Here is a 22,997-nt window from a genome sequence, read left to right on the forward strand (position 1 = left end):
GCCACTCTAGAAATATAAATGCCCTTGGGGAGGTTACCAACTTAGTTCTACTTCAGCCTAAGTAACTGGAAAGTTTTCTTTACAGAATATAAACCACCACAAAAGGCAATGTCCAGGTGAAGGCACAGCTGAGCTTGTGAGAAGGACAGAACCTCCGCCTCCTCAGGGTGGGTGTGGCCCAAATGAAGCTGGATATGAAGACTACCAGGTGGTCAGAGTAAGCCAGCAGACTTTAAGTCTATGAGGCCGAGGAGTGTTTCTAAGCCCTGCACCAAGAGGCTTGGGTGTTGACCCCTCCCTGGAAGCCAGAGGCGTGGCCTGGGGTTTGGGGTCGGGAAAAACAACCTCTTAAGGACCACAGCTTCAAAAGAAATTACCTGTCCCAGGGCAAGGAGATGAGGAGGAGGCTGGTCTGTTTTCCTGGAAGAGGTGAAATACGAGGGGATGCCGGTCGAGCACTTTCCAGAATGGATGGAAACCAAGCATTATCAGATGCAGGAAGCCCGGCGAGTCCCATTCCCCAGGCCTGGGTGCTCGTGCCCAAGACACGGGCACTAGATAGGTGAACTTGTATCTCGTGGGTCAAATGCCACGCCAAGTGCTTAGGCTGGTTGCCAACGTTTGTTGAATGAATGAGTGATAGGGAACAAGATGGAAAATGAGGATGCCAACTTTAGACAAAATGCGTAATTCACAATCTCTACCCACCCCTCCATCCCCACCTCCTGAGGACCCCAGAACGTGGTGGCCAAGAGAGGGCGGTTCCGGAGGTCCGAGGCAGGGGCTCGGGCAAGGGTATCAAGCATCCAGGGGCGTCTAGCATGGGTCCAAGGAGCCCCCACACGGCCCAGCCCCCCAGCTGCAGTTTTCTCCAGAATCACTCTCTCCAGAGCCCCATATTCAAATAAGCTAGAAGTCGAGCCTGGGCTATATTTAGAAGAGTCAGAGAGAGACGATCTAAGGCTGAATCAAGCAGAGTCGACCTGGGAAGTCCGGCTCGAGGGACCGAGCCTCTCCCACTGGACGTGCCCTGATGACGCTCCCAGGTGCCCTGAGAGCCCGCACTGGGGGTTTGTGCGGGACCGCCGGCGTGATCCGCAGCCTGCCTGCACGCCTGGGCACCAGCGTTGTTTCTCCTTTGAGGGCTCTTACCGAGTCAGCACCACGCTTTTATGAGAAAAGATGGACTGGGCTGTGTTCTGGGGCCGACAGCCTGGCCAGGGAGCCATCCGGCTTGTGACCGCGGGCATTCGGCTCCGACCTCTGGGCCAGTAACCTCTCGCTCCTGTTATTATCTTTAAAAGCAGCAGCAATCTGACCCCTTGAGTATTAGTTTCCTGCAGTTGCTGTAATCAATTCTCACAAACTGCGTGGCTTAAAACAGCAGAAGTTTTTTCTCTCACAGTTCTGGAGGTTAGAAGGCTGAGCTGAAAAAGGTGTTGGCAGGGCCACGCTCCCTCCGAAGGCTCTGGAAAAAAACTTCCCCTGACTCTTCCAGCTTCCTGTGTTGCAGGCATGCTTGGTGTTCCGTGCTTTGTAGCTACATTGCTCTGCTCCGTCTCCACATGGCCTTCTCCCCTGTGTGTGTGTGTGTCCAAATTTCCATCTTTCCTAATGACTCTGGGCCCATCCTGATCCGATCGGACCTCATCTTAATTACATCTGTGAAGACTTTCCAGATAACATTCACAGCCACCGGGGTTGGACTTCGATACATCTGGGGTGGGGAGGAGTGTACAATTCAACCTTGACACCATCCATCTCCTTCTACCCAAGGACAGCATCACCCCCCACCCCCGTCTCCTTCAACCGTGGCAAAGAGAAGGTCCTCCAGGTGGAGGTGGAATATGGGGTTCAGCTGCAAGCTGGGTGCCGCTCTCATGAGCCTGACTGATCTCACCGGCCAGGTACCCGGAGGCAGCCCTCAGCCTTCATAGCCCACTCACTCAACACCCACCTCATCTCACTCATTGCATCCCGGGTCGTACCTGCCTCACCTCTTTTCATCCTCAAGTCCTCTGTGTGCTGGGATCATTTCCCTCGGATCACACAGGAGGAAACAGGAGTAAAATCAGGTGAGCCCCACGGCAGCAGGTCGGGTGTCCGGAAGCCAGCCCGGGCCTGACTCGGCCCTTGTAAGAGCTGGAATGGGGGCTTTCACCCCCGTTTTCCCTTCCAAGCTGGGGGACAGGAGTCTGCGCAGGAGGAACCTGGGGAAGAGCAGGAGGGTCCTCTCCCTAGCACAGTCCTGAAACGATCCCCCTCCACCTCCACTTAAGGAAATGTTGTGACCACTTTAAAGGTAACTAGACAAGATGCTGGAGGAACCAGAGTGACCATGGGGCAGAAAGATAGAAGTTAAAACATGGGCCTCTTTCTCCTGAGACTTTACCCTGCCCTGGCTCATCTCCCCAGACATGACAGGAGGAACATGTGGGGTTCTGGGGGGGACTTTGAGTCAGCCAAAGAGAGGGGGTGCGGCTGTGGTGCCAGGACATGGGGGAGGCAAATCCGCCAGCCCCGACCCAAGGTTAGAGGGTCCCTGGTGACCAGGAGGAGAAACGGGAGTCAGGAGCGCCTCCCAGCCCTCTGCAGAGACCAGAGGAGACCCTGGCCCCTCGGCAGCCCTCCCGCCTCCCTGGTTCTTGGCAGGCACGCTGGTCGGTAGCCTCCCTGACTCTCCCTGCTGTCCTTGAACTCAGGATTCGGTCTGGGAGCCAGCTGAGGCCTGTGTGTGCTCTTGGCCCCAAGCCCGGGCTGGACCCAGTCTCTTTCCTCCTCACTCCCAGGCTTGGCAGCCTCCTGAGCCCTAGGCTATAGGGAGTAGCTGCTCTGGGTCTGGAGGCTGCAGGGGGTGGGGGTGGAGGGGGTGTAAGCCTTTAAATGAGGCCTCCTCCAGCACCCTCAACCTAGCCGAGACCCTAAGAACAAAGCTGAAGGTTGAGGGAGCATAACGGAGCCATCCAGGCATGATGGGGAGGCCCGTGGTTCATGTTGGATGCACATTAGAAACACCAAAGGAGGTTCTCAGGCCTTCCCATCACCCAGAGATTTTGGTTTAATTAATCTGGGTGCATCCTACATGTGAGGATGGCTAACACTCCCCACGGAGGACTGGGATGGGGCTTCACCATGCTTGTGGCCACTCTGTGCCTATTTCAGCAGGGGTGGGGGTGGAGCAAAGTGTGGCCAGCTTCGGTTTTAGGGAGGAAGGGCCCCCTTAAAACTAGCATCTGGCCTTATATTGGAGTTGCAGTTTCTTCCCAGGGCCTGGCTTCTTTCTCCTGCCACTCACCTGCCCTTCCAGCTTCACCTGCCACCTCACATTAAGATTTTAAGAGAATTCAAATGTAGGCTTCCATACAAAAAACTCTCAAAACTTACAAAACTTAACAATAAGAAAGCAACCAGAGTTTAGAAATGGGCAAGAGACCTGATCAGACCCCTCACCAAGAAGATATATACCGATGGCCAGTAAGCATATGAAAAGATGCTCCACATCCTATGTTATCAGGGGATTGCAAGCTAAGACCCTATTAATAATAAGTAAAACACCTACCCTACTCCAGTGTTCTTGGCTGGGAAATCCCACGGACAGAGGAGCCTGGCAGGCTCACAGTCCATGGGGTCACAGAGTTGGACACTACTGAGCGACTAAACAACAACCCAGTTGGTCTAGACCAGTGGTTTGCAACGTGTGGGCATTATCTTGGTAAGAACTCAGGTTCCCAAGCCCTACCCCAGACTGACTGAATCAGAAACTCGGTGGGGTGAGGGCAGCCTGGGCTTTAATAAGCTCAGAGTCAGATGACTCTGATGCTGCCAGAGTTGGAGAACCACTGGCCTAGAACAGGGTTTCTTGCCTTGGTTCTGCCGATGTTCCAGGCCGGATGGTTCATGTTGCTGGGGGCTGTCCTGTGCCCTGTAGGAGGCTGATACACATCCCTGGCCTCTACCTACTGATTTCTGGTAGCAGGCCACTCCCCCAGCCCCGTGTGACCATCAAACATCTCCAGACAGTGCCAGTTGGTGTCTGGGGAGCTCATTGTCCCTGTTGAGAACTAGGGGAGCGTCTCAAACACAGAATTATGCAAAACCATGAATACATCCTATGGCTTGGGCACCATGCTGGGCTATCCCTCTATTGAGTCATTTGATCCTTGCTTTATGGCAAATTCCATCTCTCTGCTTGCAAGTTGTGTGACCTTGGGCAAGTTACTTAAACTCTCTGTTACCTCAGTTTTCTCAACTGTCAAATGGGGGGTAAGTCAGTTCACTTCAGTTTCTCAGTCGTGTCCGATTCTTTGTGACCCCATGGATCACAGCACTTCAGGCTTCTCTGTCCATCATCAACTCCCGGAGCTTGCTCAAACTCATATCCATCGAGTCAAGGATGCCATCCAACCATCTCATTCTCTGTTGTCCCCTTCTCTTCCTGCCTTCAATCTTTCCCAGCATCAGGGTCTTTTCCACTAAGTCAGCTCTTTGCATCAGGTGGCCAAAGTATTGGAGCTTCAGCTGGGGGATAACTAGAGCCTACCTAATAGGATGGCACATAAAGTGACCAATTGTATACCAAACTCTCAGCATGGTGTCTGAAGCACAATAAATGCCCAGGAAATATTGGCCTTTTTTTTCTAAATTGAAGTCTAGCTCATTTACAATCCTATATTAGTTTCAAGTGTATAGTAAAGTGATTCAGTTATATATATATATATATTTAAGATTCTTTTCTGTTATAGATTATTACAAGATGTTGTCATTCTCTCTGCTGTACAGTAAATCCTTATTATCTATTTTATGTACATGTGTGTGTGCTAAGCTGCTTTAGTCATGTCTGCTCTTTGTGACCCTATGAACCATAGCCCGCCCGCTCCGCTGTCTATGGGATTCTCTAAGCAAGAACACTGGAGTGGGTTGCCATGCCCTCCTCCAGGGGATCTTCCCCACCCAGGGATCAAACCTGTGTCTCCTTTATGGGCAGGCGATTCTTTACCACTCGCGCCATCTGGGTAGCAGTGTGTATCTGTTAACTTCGTACTCCTAATTTCTGTCTCCCCTATCCTTTCCCCATTGGTAACCATAGGTTTGTTTTGTCTCTTTCAGTTTTGTAAACAAATTCATTTTTATTATTTTTAAATACATATAAGTGACATCACGTACACCACATCTAATGAGATGACTGTGTGGATTTTGTATCTTGTTGATGTGGTGTATCACATTTGTGTATGTTGAATCATTCTTGCAACTCTGGAATGAAGCCAACTTGATCATGGTGTATGATCCTTTTTATATATTGTTGGATTCATTTGCTAATATTTTGTTGAGGAGTTTTGCATCTATATTCATCAAAGATATTGGCCTATAATTTTCTTTTCTAGTGTTTTTGTCTGGTTTTGGTATTAGGGTGATAGTGGTTTCATAGAATGACTTTGGGAGTGTTCCCTCCTCTTCAGTCTTTTGGAATAGTTTGAGGATTTGTGTAAGTTCTTTGTATGTCTTTTTAGAATTCTCCAGTGAAACCATCCGGTCCTGAACTTTTGTTTACAGGGAGTTTTTTGTTTTATTAAATTACAGATTCTATTTCACTTCTAGAGGTCAATCTGTTCAAATTATCTGTTTTTTCTTGACTTAATTTTGTCAGGCTGTATGTTTTTAGAAACTTGCCCGTTTCTTCTAGGTTGTCCAATTTGTTGACATATAAATGTTCATAGTGTTTTCTTATGATTTTATTTCTGAGAGATCAGTTGTCATTTCTCCTCTTTCATTTCTTATTTTGTTTATTTGGGTTCTCTCTGTTTTCTTGTTGCTGAACCTGGCTAGAAGGTCATCGATTTTTTTTATCCTTTCAAAAAAACCTTATTGATCTTCTGTCCATCTAGTCAAGGCTATTTTCCAGTGGTCATGTATGGATGTGAGAGTTGAACTATAAAGAAAGCTGAGCACCGAAGAATTGATGCTTTTGAACTGTGGTGTTGGAGAAGACTCGAGAGTCCCTTGGACTGCAAGGAGATCCAACCAGTCCATCCTAAAGGAAATCAGTCCTGAATATTCATTGGAAGGACTGATGTTGAAGCTGAAACTCCAATACTTTGGCCACCTGATGCAAAGAACTGACTCATTGGAAAAGACCCTGCTGCTGGGAAAGATTGAAGGCTGAGGAGAAGGGGACGACAGAGCATGAGATGGTTGGATGGCATCACTGACTCAATGGATATGGGTTTGGGTGGACTCTGGGAGTTGGTGATGGACAGGGAGGCCTGGCGTGCTGTGATTCATGGGGTCGCAGAGTCGGACACAACTGAGCGACTGAACTGAACTGATCTTCTGTTTGCTTTTTTAAAAATCTCTATTTCATTTATTTACTCTCTAATCTTTATTATTTCCTTCATTTTGCTGACTTTGGGATTTTTGCTCTTCTTTTTCTAAATTCTTTTAGGTGGTAGGTTAGGTTGTTTATTTGAGATTTTTCTTGTTTCCTGAGGAAGGCCTGTGTCTCTATGAACGTCCCTCTTAGAACTGCTTTAGTTGCATCCCATAGATTTTTGTTTTCATTGTCACTTGTCTCGAAGTGTTTTCTGATTTCCTCTTTGATTTCATTGTCAGCCCATTATTTCTTAGTAGCATGTTGCTTAGTCTCCATGTAATCTTTTTTTCTCTCATTTTTCTTTCAGTGGTTGCTTTCTGGTTTCATACCATGGTGGTCAGAAAAGATGCTTGAAATAATTCCTATTCTCTTAAATTTGTTGAGGCTTATTTTGTATTATACCTTGTGGTCTATCCTAGAGAATACTCCATGAACACTTGAAAAGGGAAAAAATTATTTCCGGTTGTGCTGGGTCTTTGTTGCTGCACGCCGGGCCTGTTCTTCATTGTGGTGTGCAGGTTTCTCACTGCGGCAGCTTCGCTTCTCGCAGAACACAGGCTCTAGGGCATAAGGACTTTAGCAGTTTTGATGCACGGGCTCAGTAGTTGCCGCACAGGCTTAGTGGCCTTGCAGCATGTGGGATCTTCCTATATCAGGGATCAAACCCGTGTTCCCTGCACTGGCAGGCAGATTCTTAACCACTGGACCACCAGGGAAGTCCCCATGCTATGTCTTTTGATCATTTAGTCCACTGAAATTTAAAATAGTTATTGATAAGTGTGTATTTGTTGCCAGTTTAAACCTTGTTTTCTAGTTGATTTCAGTCCTTCTTTATTCTTTTTCTTTAGTGTCCTGATGGTTTTCTCGTGTATTGGGCTTGAGTTCTTTCTTTCTAGTTTTTTGTGATTCTTTTGTATGTGATTCTTTTGCTCTCTGGTGACCCTGTGTAGACTGTGTGTATTTTTGGTGTGAGGGCTGTTTTTGGTTTGGGTGCCTGCTACGTCTTTCCTCAGGGTGTGCTGGCCATTGTCCTCTTGATGGGGAGTATGTTTGGTGTTGGGGAGACCAGAGCCTACACTGGATGTTGGGTGGAGCAGCCTCTTTGCTCTGTGGTTGTCACAGCCCTGATGGGGGCAGGGTCTGCTCCCCAGTCGTTGGGAGTTAAAAACCCCAGATCTGGCTTTAAGCTGCAGTGTGAGGTAGGCAGGAGTGGAGTGCTCCTACTGGGAAAGAAACCCTGGTGTATTCCTCCCCACGGGTTGTCCACAGGGGACATGCAATTCAGTGATGCTGCCCACCACCCAGTGTGCGTACCAATGAAGTCTGCTGCTGCTGGACCCGCCCTGGACTCACCTCTGCTGAGGGAACACTGACAATCGGCTCAGATGTCAGCCCTGCCCCTACAAAGCCCATGGCCACTGTAGCCACACCCTGCCTGAGCAAACTGACAGTGGATCCTACGGCAGACTCATGGCCCATCTTGTATGGGTTGACAGTGGTGGACTAGACCACATTCTAGGCCCTTTGGGCTATTTCTATGCAGCTAAATCGAGCCTTCTCCCTGGGTCCGTCAGCTGAAACCCCATCCACTGCACACCCTGCACATACTGGCAGGAGTGTGTTTCTGGCTGGGAAGTACAGCGATGTGACAGCTGTCAGTGCTGGTCTCTCTCTGCCCTACCTGGCAGCAAGGCAGCACCTGCACAGTCCTCTTGAGCAAAGACCAGGCCATTTCAGCTCCCTGTCTGCCCAGCAGGCCTCCCAAATGGCCAAGGGGGTTCCCAGGATGAGGGACCTTTTCCTTTTTCACAGCTCCCTCCCAGGGGTGCAGATTCCATCCTGCTTTCTTTCCCCCCTGTCCTACCCAGTTACATGGGGATCTTCCTTGCAGCTTTGGTTGTGAAGGATCTTGTGCCAGCTTTCAGCTGGTTTTCTGTGAGAATTGTTCCATGTGTACATGTATTTTTGATGTGTTCATTGGGAGATGAACTCATCTTTTTCCTCTGCTGTCTTGACCTCCCTCTCGTAGTCAGTCATCTTATCACGATCCAGCTCAGAGATTCTCCTCAAAATGCATTTCTGTTCTCTGACCTCACAGCAAGCACAGCCAGCAGAGATCAAACCCAGGCGGACAGAACCGGGGACAGCCTGCTGGTCAAGCAGGGTCCCTAAAGTCACAGTGCTGGGGTGGTCGGAGGGGCCCGTGGACTTCTGACACCTGTAGGGATTTCCTCTGAGCAGCCTGCCACAGCACTAACCTTGTAGATGGAGTGACAATGTGGAGGAGGGGCCCACGGGCCCCAGATATCTGCCCCCCACCCTGGGTGTTCACACCCCACTCCTCCTCCAGGCCTGGGCATCCCAGGAAAAAGATGAGAAACAGCACAGCTCCTCCTCTGCACCTCACATCCCAATAAAATATTTATTATTTCAAGAAATAAATTTTTAAAAAAAGAGAGAGAGAAAAGAGTATCTCTATTGCTTTCCCCCGACAGGTCAGGTCCTTGGTGACTATTGAGTTTCTGTAGCCACAGGGGCCACTCAGGCCGAGAGGGCTCTCTGATGGGAGGTGTCCACCCTCAGGCCCACAGCGGGGCTCGTCCCCCCTCTCTGGACTCAGGGTCCTGTGACTGCCTCCCCAAAAGGGTGGAGGGGCAGGCCTAGGTGGGTGGGGCAGGTTTCCAGAAAGGGAGTGGGATTAAAAACCAACTGGGGTGGGGTGGCAGTGTTTCTGAAGTCCTGGTCTTTTTCCTCAAGCAGGGCTCTGGACTCAGGGTGAAGGGGAAGGCATGCCACACGAAGATGGATGGACAGCTGGATCCAGAGGAGGTCTGAGGCTGGAGGAAGCTGGAGGTAGGGACGCAGATGCAGCATTGATGGGGTGGGAGGGCACAAGGGGGTAGCAGGTCTGGGGAACCAGGAAATAGGCCAGGTGTGCTGTGGGGCTGAAGGTCCATCCCAAGCCTACGAAAGATGCTTGGGAGGTGGGGCGGGGCCTGAGGCTTTGGAAGCAAGTCCACGGTCTGGAGTTGCAGTCATGCTGGGGGAGATTTCAGGAAATGCCCAAAGTGAAGAGAGTTGGAACAAGCAAGAGGGAGACAATTCAACCCAGGTTCCAGGTGGTCCCTGCAGCCTCTGACTGTAGTCCCCAAGTGTGGAGGGCAGAGGGAATTTGAGAAAGCTAATAGGAGGCATAAACAGGGTCCCCCAGCCTGGCCTTCGCTCCGGCCCCCCACCCTTTCTGTCCACATTGCAAATAGCTCCAGAGGGACAAGGTTGACCCCTCACGCATCACTACCCACTCTGCGGACTGTTCAGTGGGCCATCAAGCAAGCCTCACCCTGCTTCCTCTGTCGTATACCCAGAGGGCCCCTCCTGGGCCCAAGAAGGACAAGAACCCTCTCCATCTGGTTCAGATCTGGTCTTGCACCAGCAAGGGACCTCTGGCCACCTGCTCCTGGGCCACTCAGTGAGACCCTCACACCAACCCCCAGCTGCTTGGCCACTGCACTGCCATGCGCCCCTGGGAGGAGCATGAGGAGCCTGCCTAGGGCAGGCACCAGGTGCTTGGCAGAGTCTCCCCCCTCCCTAGACCTACGCACCAATCTGTCCTGCCCACGTCCCGGTCAAGGAAGAAGGCTTCAGTTCGGGGGCGTCGAGGGGAAGGAGGGTCACTGGAGCTCGGAATCTGCTGGTGCTTTCTCCTGCAGTGGGGAGGGCCAGCTGGGTGGTCACCCTCACAGACAGTCCTGGCACAAGGCCACCTGGCCCTTGCGGAAGTCTCGGCAGGGGCAGAGCCGCCGGTATTTCGTGCTGGAGCCGGCGCAGCTGAAGAGCAGAGGTTCCTTCTGCAGGAAGCACTCCTGGCCGGGCTGGGCGAAGGCCGGGTACAGGTGGTTCATCTCTGACTCAATGCCGTCACAGGGCACCTGCAGCCTGGGTGGGCACCACCAGAGGTGGTCACTGCCCATTTCCCCTGCCCCGGCCCACCCATTCCAGACCCAGGGAGGTTTCTAGGAGGTGCTGGGAGAAATGCTGGGGTGGGCAGCTCCTGAGCGAGTGGGCAAGAGGGTGGGGCCACAGGCTGATGCATCAGGGGAATGGGGCAGTTTCTGCGGCTTGGACCTAGAAGATGCCCAGACAGGCTGGGCAGGGGTCTGAGGCTTTGCCAAGGGTGTAGAGCTGCAATGTGGATACCTGTCTGGAAGGTGCCTTCCAGATCCTTCCTCTCTGGGAAGCACTGAGTCCCCCTCACCCTTGCTGGCAGGCCAGGGGGCAAGGCGGTCAAGGCAGTGAGGGGCTACAGGGGAGGTCAGCTGGGCTGGGTCAGGCAGGGGCTCACTCACTTCTGGAAGGCGTCCTGGCTGTTGAGGAAGGGGAAGAAGGAGGGCTCGCAGATCAGCCCGTGGTCCAGGCAGGCATCCGTGCAGGACCTCCCCGTGGCAGCCAGCCAGGCCCGGAGGGAGTGCGCTGGGGGCCAGGCCCCCGGGGCCAAGCTGGCGTTGCGGGTCCATTCCAGGTGGGTGGCGTTGGGAGCCAGGATGAAAGGGCTCTGCGGGGCTCGGGCCCCAGGTGGGGCAGGACCCAGGGATGCACAGAAGTCCTGCGGGAGGAAAGCAGTGTTAGGAGGGAAAAATGGGGCGCCTCTCTCCCGCCAACTCATCCTACACCCTACTACCCCCTCACTTGCTAGCAAACTTTTAAACAGCTTTATAATAAAATGAAAAATAAAAGTCTTTGCATTTCCATACTATGATATGGAGGCTGGGATGCTAGAGCTGGGGGTCCAGGAGAGGGGTGCTCCAGGGAAGGAAACAGACTGGAGAAAGACTAGGGGGTTAAAGCACCCTGCACCCCAGGCAGAGGTGGGTCCTCAGACTCTGAAGCTGCCCCACCCCAGAGACAGAGAGTGGGGGACCCACACACCTGGTGCTGGATGTAGGCATGGATTCGCTCCAGCATCCCCTCACACGTGTACTCATAGGGCAGGTAGGGGTCCACCTGTGGGAGAGACAGGCGGACACATGGGTCAGGAGAAACCCTGGGGCTCCCCAGACCTGGCCGCTTGGCTCTGGGAGCAGAGATCTGGGGGCTCAGGCATCCTGCACTCAGCAAGCCGATCACCCCATCCACTAGGACGCCCTGCTCCCCAGTGCACCCCGCAGTGGCCCCCAGGAGCTCAGGGCAGCGCATGTCTCCTCAGCTCCTTTCCAGCTACACCGTTTCTCCCCTTTCCCTAAAGCTCAGTGTTCCATCTCCACTTGGGCTGTGATGTCTGCTCTTTCTGAGCCAACCCCTGGATTCATCCTCACCTTCCCAGGTGGCTCAGTGGTAAAGAAGCCACCAGCGGGAGACATGAGTTCTATCCCTGGGTCAGGAAGTTCACCTATAGAAGGAAACGGCAACCTACTCTTATATTCTTTGCTTCCCTGGTAGCTCAGCTCAGCTGGTATAGAATCTGTCTGCAATGCAGGAGACCCCGGTTCAATTCCAGGGTCCGAAAGTTCCCCTGGGGAAGGGACAGGCTCCCCACTCCAGTATTCTTGGGCTTCCCTGGTGGCTCAGTTGGTAAAGGATCTGCCTGCAATGCAGGAGACACAGGAGATGCAGGTTTGATTCCTGGGTCAGGAAGATTCCCTGCAGGAGGGCATGGCAACCCACTCCAGTATTCTTGCCTGGAGAATCCCCACGGACAGAGGTGCCTGGTGGGCTATACAGTCCACATGGTCACCTAGAATCCAACACGACAGTGACTAAGCACAGCACAGCTTAGATATCACCGCCTCCAGGAAGCAGACCCAGAGGACCACCTCCTGTTTAACTCCTGTTAAAAGACCATTTCCTTGGCCCCCACGCCAGACTTCCCCAGTAGAACCGGCACCTGTGTCATCATTTCTGACGTGTCCCTTGTCTCCCTCAGGTTAGGAGCCCCATGGGTTCTGGGACCATGACTTGTCCACCTGTGGCTGCACCCAGTGCCTGGTACACAGTCGTCACCAGGGAAGTGGTCACAGAACAGAAAAGTATCCCGGCTCTGCCTGTGTCCTGCCCAGGATGCAGAAGGTTCACACAAAGGAACGCAAGGCATCTCTCAGCTTGAAGGAATGAGATCACATTTGTGAAGCTTCCTGCCCAGACCAGGTATCTGGGAGCTCCATGAACAAGGGTGCCCCAAACGGAGGCCACATACTGTCCACCTAAATATCAAAGTTACAGAGTAGTGCATGCTGGGGCTGATGGGAGCAGATGGATTTGGCAGCTGGGGCCCGAGAAGTGAAGGGAAGAGAGAGAGGAAGTGATGAGGAATCCGCCTCCTGGAGTGGGGACCCCCACCTCTCCTCCACTCTTCTTACCTGGCCATCCCTGCCCTGTTTACACCAACCCCCCAGTGGCCCAGCACACAGCCAGCTTGGAGGAAAGATTGGCCAGGTGGGCAGGAGGCAAGGTCAGGCTGACATGGGAGATAGTCCATCTCAGACTCAGAGAAAGATCTGTTTTAGCCTTCAACACCCCTGCCCCATCACCGTGTGTGTGTGTGTGTGTGTGTGTGTGTGTGTGTGTTGGCACTACACCCAGCCAGCCCACCTCCTGTTAATGCCATTTTCCAGCCAGAAGCACCAGAAATCAGGTAGCTTCAGCCCGGGCAGTGAAATCTTGCAGGTCTGCTCAAGGCCACACTCCCCCCCTCCAACCCACCCCCACTCACCCTTCCTCCTCATCAGAGGTGGGTGGAGTCAGAGCCCAATCCTGCCTCCTGGAGACCCCACCTTGAGGGGCCGCAGGCCCATCCTGAGGCCTCTGATCAGGGCGACATGCCCAACATCAAGCTGAGGAGGGTCTTGGGAAGCGGCAGCCACCACCAGGACCGAGTCTCGGGACAAGACCCCTCCCATCTGACCTTGCCCCAGTCCGCACTTCACCTGCACTGGGAGCAGGTGTCTTTAATCCAGGGGCAGTTCCAGGGTCCCAGAGAATTCCCCGGGTCCACACCCAGCCACATCCTTCACAGCCCATTGACCAGCACAGCTTTTCAGCCCTGAGCTCTGCACGGTCAGTCCCAGCCCGAGCTGCTGGCTGCCGAGGCCCCGGCCGCCAGCTGCTGTCCTAGCAGTTCCCCAGTTGCCTCGGGTACAAGGCTTCAAGTCCTGGTTATAAATAAACCCCCTGGAGAAGAGACTTCCCCTCCAAATGTCACTGCCTTCTCTAGCAGCAGCCACCGAGTTATCCCCTTTGTGGTTTGAAGCCCATCACGCAGTGATTCAAAGCTGTGCCCCCCCTCCCAATGAGGGGACCATTCAGAGCAGCCACATCCCACCTGCCGTGAATCTCCCACCGGACAAGCCAGCCTGCCTGGAAATTACCCCCATTAGGTCTAATTACAGGTGTGCACAGTGATCCGTCTCACAGAATGGCAGGTGCTGGTCCTGCTGGAATTACCGGCCTGTGATAATGAGCACGGCAGGCGGGGAGAAAGCAGGCGTCCCTCCCCCAACCTCCCTTCCCCTCCTCTCCCTCCCCTCACCTCGAATGGCCTCACCCTGGACAGAGAGATGCTTGAAGGGCAAACCCACCGAGGCTGAGAGACCTGAAAAGAGCCCCCACCTGGAGCCTCCTCGCTGCTTGGGGGGGTGGGGGTGGCAGGCAAAGGGTGGGGGCCGCCGGGCTGGTGCCTCAGGTCCGTCTCGGCCCTTCCCCCTCCCTCTCCCTGCAAAAGGCCCCACAACTTGCAGAAGAAGCTGTGTCCCCCGATGGCGGCCCTCATTCTCTCTCTGAGCTCCTGCCAGCTATCTCTGTTTTCTAAACTAGGATGATCAGATTTACCCAGGGGGCTTGTTTAAAATGCAGACTCCAGTCCAAGTTCGATGCATGAAACAGGGCACTCAAAGCCGGTGCTGTGGGACAACCCAGAGGGATGGGATGGGGAGGGAGGTGGGAGGGGCGATCGGGACACATGTACACCCGTGGCTGATCATGTCAATGTATGGCAAAAACCACAATATTGTAAAGTAATTAGCCTCCAATTAAAATAAATTAATAAAAAAAGAGTAAAACGCAGACTCCAAGCCACACCGGTCCTTTGAAATCAGAAGCTGGGGACAGGCCCAAGAGTCTGCATTTTAAACACCTTCCAGGCTAACTGGGAGGTGGGGTAGGAGTCGGGGTGGTTAAAGGCAGAGGGGCCTTGGGCTGGTTTGGAGTCCAGCTACAAGAGTCAGCCTGGTGAGTCTGCAATACCTTAGTTCCTGGACCCTTATGTTCCTGTGATTTTTAATTAACTAATTAACTCAATTAAACAGATGTTCATGGTTTTAAAAAATCAAGAGAAAACAAGACAAAGCAAGTTTTCCTCTGACCCCAGATGCCCAGACCCTTCCTGGGGGCAGCACGTTATCAGTTTCTTGTGTGTCCAACCAGAAATAATGTGTGAATAGATGAACGGGCTCCCCTGCACAGACCACCCCCCCACCCCCCGCATTTTAGGTCTGCAGCTGGGAAAACCGTGTCCACAGGGCTGGGATCTCACTCACTGAGTTTCTCTCCAGGGAGGGATCCTGGAGGTGGGGCCAGACCTGCGGCCTGAGGGTGGACAAAAGCCTTCGGAGGTGCCCCTCTCACCCCCACCTCTGCTCCCACCTCCGGGTGGAAGCCTCGGATGATTGCTTTGGCAAGGGGTGGGCAGAGGGAACGGGAAGAGGGTGGGGGGTTTCCTCCAGGGTAGCATCCCACCGCACCCTCCCCCATACCTTCCATGGAGGTGTCTGCTCAGCCCCGTGTTGAGAGCTGACCCCTCCCCCCTGCCCATCCAGCGATGGATGGAGCTGGGGGAGGAACACCTCGGTTTCCTCATTTCTCAGATAGGAGAGCTCGGGATCTGAGCACCCCACCTCCCACAGGTCCCTGCTAGCATTGAGCACCAGCTGCCTGCAGGCAGAGGTAACCTCCATTACACACCCTGACTCACTGTCACACTAGAACCTTCCTTCTTGGGATCACCCCCCAAATAAACTACTTGTAGTCAAATTCCTATCTGGGGTCAGCTCCTGGAAGAACCCAGTCTCAGTCTGTGACCTGGAGGAACTCCCAACAGAGGAGGATTTGCTTACGTGGATGCTTCAGAAGCGGGCGGAGGGCTGTCCCCGCACCACTGATGGAGGGTCCCGGGGTTCAGCCGTTTCGCAGGTCAACCTGGCCATGTCTGCTACAACTAGAGATGTACCTAGGCTGTAACACGGCAGTTTCCTTGGCACTTTCTCTAAAGAAACAATCACACCCACTCAGAAGGGAAGGACAAGGGTGTAGTGGGTAGAGGAAGGGACTCTCTGGGGCCATTTGCTGAGAGGGTGGGCTAAGTGGAGAGGGCTGAGTGGGAGGGACTGACCCATGGGATGCAGGAGGGTGTTAAAAGATGCCAACCTGGCAGTCCAATGGTTAGGACATGGGGCTCAATTCTTGTTTAGAGAACTAAGATCCCACAAGCCACATGGTGTGGCCCTCTGCCCGCCCCCCCCAAAAAAGAAAAAAACAAACAAATGCAAACCTGCCTATGGTCAGGGCAACCAGGCAGAACTCTGGACCTAGAGTTAAGTATTTAAGACTGTAGGGGGATCTATGCCCGCTGGCCTCTGCCCTGAGCCCAGCAGTGCCCCCAGCTCCCCCGGCAGGTGGACGTCCTCCTGGGCATGGCTCTCCCTTGCAGAGCCCCTGCCCCACATGCTCTCTGACTCTGCCACAAGCCCACCCTGAGCCACACATCCCCCCAGGGAGGGCACACTCAATGAACGAACAATGTGGTACTGGGCAGGGAAGAGGACCCAGCAGGAGTGGTTATTTTGGCTCAGCCTGGGGTCCGAGCTACCGCAAGAAGTGGGTCCAGAGGGACTGTGGCAAGCAGAAACCCCCCACCTCCACCCCGTTCACACAGTCTGACCTCTTCTCTATATAAAGGGACCATGAGAACACACAGGGAGCTCTCAGATGCCAGAGGTGCCAGGAGAGGAGATGAGCTCCACAAGCCCCTCCCTGCCCCCTCCCATACACAAGTGCACCCCACCCCCAACACCTACTTGCTGGAGAAAACACAAATGCTCCACCCACTTGCTACCCAAAGGTGACACCACCAGCGCCACCCCAGATCTGGTCTGAAAGGCAGGGCATCAGCCCCACCCAACCTGCTGAATCTGAACCTGGGCTTTAACAAGATCCCAGGTGATCTGTGTGCACTTAGACGTGCTGCCCAAGACCACAGAGACACCAAGAGTCCAAAGGACCTTCACGCATTCATCCTGGAGACCACCCTGCACCTAACTTGTGCTAACACCACCTGGCCTACAAAGACATTCAAAAAGTGACTCTGGATCCAGGGCTGCCATGTAAGGTTGTGCAGGCTGCACACTGCACAAAAGCATATCTCCATCTCCACTTCCTTGACAAACACACACACATCCAAGTTGGTGAGTGGGGCCCCTGCGCAAATTTGCCAATCCAGGCCTGAGAGTCTGAATTCACCAAGAGGAGCATCTTTTTCCAATTACAGCAAAGACGCAAAGTATAGGATATTGGCGGTCCTGACTGGATCCGAGCCTCACCTGGGTTGTCATGATGGCCTGAATGGCTGCTTCAAACTCCTCTGAGTTGTTGTAGTCGACAGTCCACACGTGGGGCTTGCCAATGAAGTTCTCTGCATAGGGATGCTGGGAAAACACCTAGCCAGGGCACAGAGACAGTCAGCTTCTCTCTGTGCTGCCAGGCTGGGCTGGGTGAAGGGGAGGTGCCCCCACCCCATCTGGGCCATATCTCCCTTCATCCCAGGCTTCAGTCTTCCCCTTCCAGGAACTTTGGGATCCCATCTCAGAGCCCCTGGATGTGGGCTCAGGCCCTTCCCACTCACCTCTCTGGAGGTGGGCTTGCCCCGGAAGAACTCGTGGTTGAGAGAGCTGTGGGGTGGGCTGAACCGGGACTGCAGGAAGACACAGCCATTGGCGATGGCCTCCAGGGGGGCAGGGCCCTCATAGGGAAAGCCAAACCCTATGAAGAGCTGCAGAACCAAAGTGGCATGATGATCAGGGAAGGTTGGGTATCACAGCCCAGGAGCCCCAAGAAGTTAGGGGTGAGGTTGAGGTCAGGACATTCACAGGAGGCAATCGGGGCAGTAGGGAGCGCAGGCCAGCTGTGTGCCTTGGCCATTGTGAAATGAGGAGGTCTATTTAGGTAATATCAATGGCCTCTTCCTGCTCCAAAGACTATGATTTGGAGAGGAAAGAAAAGAACAACGGTTCCCAAGCTTACAAGGCTTCAGGCCACTCCTACATTTGATCTCAAAGGACCTTTACTCACTCACCCAAAAGACATTCATTCAGCACCTGACTTGTACTAGGAGGAGTGCTCATAGGGTTGGCCCCTGGAAGATAATATAAGTGATTCTGAATCTGGGGTTGCCATGTGATGTTGAGGTTGCTCACTGCACAAAGGTATCTTCTTCCACCCTAACACATACGCACCACACATATCCAAGATGCCTAAGGAAAGGAGCTATCGTCAGATTAGGAGAGGACCTAGCAGCTAGCTAGAGACCTTCCAGCTTCAGCTGGCACTTCAGGGCCCAACAGCAGGATCATGCTCCAAGGACACATTTCAGGGACTTCCAGGAGCAGTCAGTGGCCCGATGGAACTCTAGCCTGGCTGCTCCTCCTTCCTTTGCACCTAGAATTTCTACCCCCTCAGTGGCTCTGAAATCCATGCCTGACCCAGGAGTTGTCTGGACTGGAAGGGAAGGCGGGAAGCCCAACTCTTTTTTCACATCAATGAACCCCACCCAGCTCCCTTTCCCTGATGGGTATCCCTATCTCTAACCCTGGCTCCGACTATCACCTAGGAGGCCTGGACACGAGGTTCAGGGCAGCAGAGTGTGCAGGGGCATGTCCACATGTAGAAGGGGGCATGAATGATGGTGGCAGATGTGGCAGGCATGTTTGGGCTCCCTCCTGGGCGCCTATGGCCGGGTTGAGGTGAAGATGGAGGAAGGGGTGGGGCTCACTTTGGCCTTGCGCAGCAGCTGCTGGAACTCAGGCTGCGGCAGGAGGCCATGGTTCTTCACAAAGGCCGGGACTTCAGGGGGCCGCTGGCTCTCGTAGTACACAGTGCCGTGGATCTCCATGTACTTGTTCAGAATGCTCAGGAACTTCTCCTTCCCCTGCAAGAGGAGAAGGAGGAGATGGGGGCCTTGCTCTGACCACAGATGGCAGTGCCCACTGAAGAGACATCACTGGTCGGGAAGTCAGAAAACATGGGCCCAGTGTCAGGTTGGTCCCTAACCAGCTGTGTGACCTTGAAGACGCCCCCCTCTCCTCTCTGGACCTCAATTTCTTTATCTGTGAGTTGCAGAGGTTGGACTAGACCAGGGGCCCTAAGCCTGTTTAGCCATGGACCTGTTGTCTTCCAAACATCTCCCATAGAAACCAACATCCAATGCATCCAAAAGTTTGTTTAGTCGAAGCTATGGCTTTTCCAGTAGTCATGTATGGATGTGAGAGTTGGACCATAAAGAAGGCTAAGCACCAGAGAACTGATGCTTTTGAATTGTAGAGCTGGAGAAGACTCTTGAGAGCTCTAGGACAGCAAAGAGATCAAACCAGTCAATCCAAAAGGAAATCAACCTTGAATATTCACTGGAAGGATTGATACTGAAGCTGAAGCTCCGATACTTTGGCCACCTGATGAGAAGAGCCGATTCACTGGAAAAGACACTGATGCCAGGAAAGACTGAGGGCAGGAGGAGAAGGGGACAACAGAGGATGAGATAGTTGGATGGCATCACCAACTCAATGGACATGAGTTTGAACGGGAGACGGTAAGGACAGGGGAGCCTGGTGTGCTGCAGTTCATGGGGTCATAAAGAGTTGGACATGCTTAGTGACTGAACAACAAATGGAGCTACTTGGCCTCCTCTGAAACCTAATGACCTCTGAGGACCTCTGCAGAGGTGTGCAGTATAGATGAATAGATCACACCTCAGCGCCTGGGCGCCCATCTGACCCTACAGCCTGGGTCCTGAGCTGGGAGCTGTGGTCAGTGTAGGACCTCAGTAGGAATAAGCATGGGATCATCTGCTGGGTTCTATTTTTTAGAGTTTTTTGAGGCTTGCAGAAGAAAGGAAGGGATAAGCTGAGGGGAAAGTAGCTATAAGATCATGAATCAGGGCGGGACTTAGAGCTCTTTTCAGGGCATGTTGGTTCCCAGTAGATCAATGGGTCAGAGAAAAAGAACCCATGGTTCCCCATGTCCTACCAGTCAGCATGAAGTCAGACCACCAGGAGCTCCAGCCCAGGATTAGTTTATAAACCACATCTCTTGAAGAATGTTATCAACAAATATTAAAATAATTAACAATTCACATTTTGAAACTCAAAGTGCATAAATTTTTCTCAAGGCCTTACACATTGAGTAATGCAGATCAGCCCTGTCTCTGAGAATGACCAGGAAAGATGGGAAAAACATCTATGATTGCCCTGAAAGTCTAACAAAGAATGAAAAATTACGAGGCCAAGACCTGGGAGAAAGAGAAAAAGAGACTGTTGAGGCTAGTGTCGGGTTTGGTTTTCCTCCTCGGGGGCCCACCCGCTGATTCCAAGGGCAGGATCTAGGCAGCTGAGCAGACCTGGGAGATGAAAGTCCAAGTTCAAGGCCTGCTAAAGATAGGGAGTGTTGATGGAAACTACACTTTGGGTTGGAATTCTGAGAAATTACATCATGGATGAAAGGGTAGACCAGAACTAGAAGCACAGTTAACAGTGGCTGAATTCTTTAAAAACGGTCTCAATCACTATCACTGATTAAGGTGATCTAGGGGACTTCCCTGGCAGTCCAGTGGTTAAGAGTCCAATCTTCCAATGCAGGGGGCGTAGGTTCAATCCTTGATTGGGGAACGAAGATGCCATAAGCCATTAAGCATAGCCAAAAAAAAAAAAAAAAAGGCAATCTGGGATTGCAAGGGCCTCAGTTCTAAACCAAGAATAAAAGAAAATCCTCTCTGGAGGAAGAGAACATTATTCTTGACATCAAGTTATTTCTACGATTTTTCATATTCACTTTCCAGAACCACCCCTAACTCAAAAAGAAAAAGAAAAAGGAACCAATGAAATCCCAATCAACATCCCAGCAGGCATTTTTATAGAAATTGACAAGCTAATTCTAAAACTCATTTGGAAATGCAAGGACCTAGAACAGACAAAATAACTTTGAAAAAGAAGAAAGTGGGCAGACTTATCTGATCTCAAGACTTATTACAAAGCTACAGTAATCAAGACTGTGATGCTGGCATCTAGTTAGACAGATAGATCAATAGAACAGAACAGACAGTCCAGAAATAGACCCACACATGTGGGGTCAATTGATTTCTGACAAAGACACAAAGACATTTCAGTGGAGGAAGAGACAGTCTTTTCAACAAACGGTCACGATCACTCGATATCCATATGCAAAAAGAAAAAAGGAAAGGAGAGGGGAAGAAAATACAAATTTTAAAAAATTGTTTTTAAAGGACAGGGGAAAAAAGTACTTCAATCCATACTTCATATCGTATATAAAAGTTAATTCAAAATGGATCACAGGGACGTCCCTGGCGGTCCAATGGTTAAGACTCTGACTTCCAATGCAGGGAATGTGGATTCAATCCCTGGTCGGGGAACTATCATCCCACAAGCTGTGCAGCTTGGCCAATTTTTTTTTAGAAAGGAGAGACATTGGGGCAGAAGCAATATTTAAAGAAATGGTAGCTGAGAACTTTCTAAAATTAGTGAAAGTTCAAACTACAGAGCCAAGAAGATCTACAAACTCCGTGTAGGATAAGAAACAAAACAAACAAACAACAAAAACCAGTGAGGCTTATTTTAGTGAAACTCCTGAAAACCAAATAAACAGAAGCCTCAAAAGCAGGCGAAGGGAAACACACACACAAATTACCTTTAAAGGAACAATAAGACCCACACTGACTTGTCAGCAGAAATGATAGAGGGCAGAGGACAAGCTAGAATTTGTACATGATGAACATAACCACTAAGAAATTTTTAGAAAAATAAAAAACAGAGCAAACCCAGACTAGGGTGTTTCCTTCTAGAGAAGGACAATGATCCTAAATGGAATCTCAGTGACGTAGGAAGGAACACAAATCAATAAAAAGGATAGATGTGGGTAAACGTAAATAAACACTGACTTTATAAAACAACAATAATACTAATATATTGTGTGGTATAAAATATTTGGACAGTATTAAAATACCATAAGAGCATATCAGTTGGGGAGAATAGAAATAAAACATTTAAAGATTCTTTTACAACCCCATAAAAGCTTTACAGTATTGACTTATATTAGGCTTTGATAAGTCAAGGATGGATGTTATAACCTTTACGGTAGCCACTGGAGAAGACTCTTGAGAGTCCCTTGCACTGCAAGGAGATCCAACCAGTCCATCCCAAAGGAGATCAGTCCTGGGTGTTCATTGGAAGGACTGATGCTGAAGCTGAAACTCCAATACTTTGGCCACCTCATGCGAAGAGTTGACTCGTTGGAAAAGACCCTGATGCTGGGAGGGATTGGGGGCAGGAGGAGAAGGGGACGACAGAGGATGAGATGGCTGGATGGCATCACCGACTCGATGGGCATGAGTTTGAGTAAACTCCTGGAGCTGGTGATGGACAGGGAGGCCTGGCGTGCTGCGATTCATGGGGTCGCAAAGAGTTGGACACGACTGAGCGACTGAACTGAACTGAACTGAAAGAATACAAAAACATTAAGAAAACCAGAACCAAAAGAATATAAGAACATAGTTAGCTAAAGGAAGCTGGATTTTTAAAAATATATCAATGTGAAAGAAGATAAGAAGTAAGGGGGGAAAACATGAAACAGCTGAGAAAAAGAAAAAGAGGACTTCCCTGGTGGTTCAGTGGTTAAGAATCTGCCTGCCAAAGCAGGAGACACAGTTCGATCCCTGGTCCAGGAAAATTCCACATGCCCCAGGGCAACCAAGCCTGCCTGCTGTAACCAGAGAAAGCCCTTGCGAAGGAACAAAGACACAGCCAAAAATAAATAAATACATAAATTTTTTTAAAACAGAAAAGAGAAAAGAAACCAACTAATAAAATAGTAGACTCAGAGTCAGATAATATCAGTCATCACACCAAATGTAAAAAGGATTACTTATTATAAATTGACTCATGCCCCCATAAAAATATCAAATCAAGGATGTAACATGTGAATAAAATGTCTTCAAAGCCCCTGTTCAACTTCCTGACCCCATTACCAGAGCAGCTGTTGTTAACAGTGTCTCAAGTGCCTTCCTCAGATCTTTTATGCATGATAAGCAGATGTACATTTTCTTTAAACCACACACATACATGTACAAATGGGTTCATGTCACATGCGCTGTTCACCAACTTTTCTTCACCTAATCATATATACACATACATACATATGTGAGTATTTATGTGTGTAAATGTAGTTTTACAAAACAATAGTTACCCTTAGTACATATAAAGTCCTCTGATATCCTTTTATTCTCTTGTTTCTAGGCTATCCTACTTCATTTAGAAAGGCTAATTAAGACTCAGAAAAAGACAAACTGTAGGATCTCACTCAG

General features: G+C 51.1%; 1 protein-coding gene across 2 annotated transcripts in view; it reads right to left on the reverse strand.

The window, feature by feature from the left end:
* Positions 1-8,770: 8,770 nt before the first annotated feature.
* The window catches only part of MGAT5B (alpha-1,6-mannosylglycoprotein 6-beta-N-acetylglucosaminyltransferase B), a 67,475-nt gene continuing 53,248 nt past the window's right edge, over positions 8,771-22,997 (reverse strand). For both annotated transcript variants that reach the window (XM_043905408.1, XM_043905407.1), the window contains 6 exons: positions 18,402-18,557; positions 17,256-17,402; positions 16,954-17,070; positions 11,294-11,368; positions 10,714-10,970; positions 8,771-10,303 (listed from right to left, as the gene is read on the reverse strand). In XM_043905408.1, the coding sequence (XP_043761343.1) occupies positions 10,105-10,303; positions 10,714-10,970; positions 11,294-11,368; positions 16,954-17,070; positions 17,256-17,402; positions 18,402-18,557 (951 nt within the window). In that variant the 3' untranslated portion in view covers positions 8,771-10,104. The remainder of the gene's footprint in view (positions 10,304-10,713; positions 10,971-11,293; positions 11,369-16,953; positions 17,071-17,255; positions 17,403-18,401; positions 18,558-22,997) is intronic.

Source organism: Cervus elaphus, chromosome 5 (assembly GCF_910594005.1).
Source record: "Cervus elaphus chromosome 5, mCerEla1.1, whole genome shotgun sequence".
Lineage (NCBI taxonomy): Eukaryota > Metazoa > Chordata > Mammalia > Artiodactyla > Cervidae > Cervus > Cervus elaphus.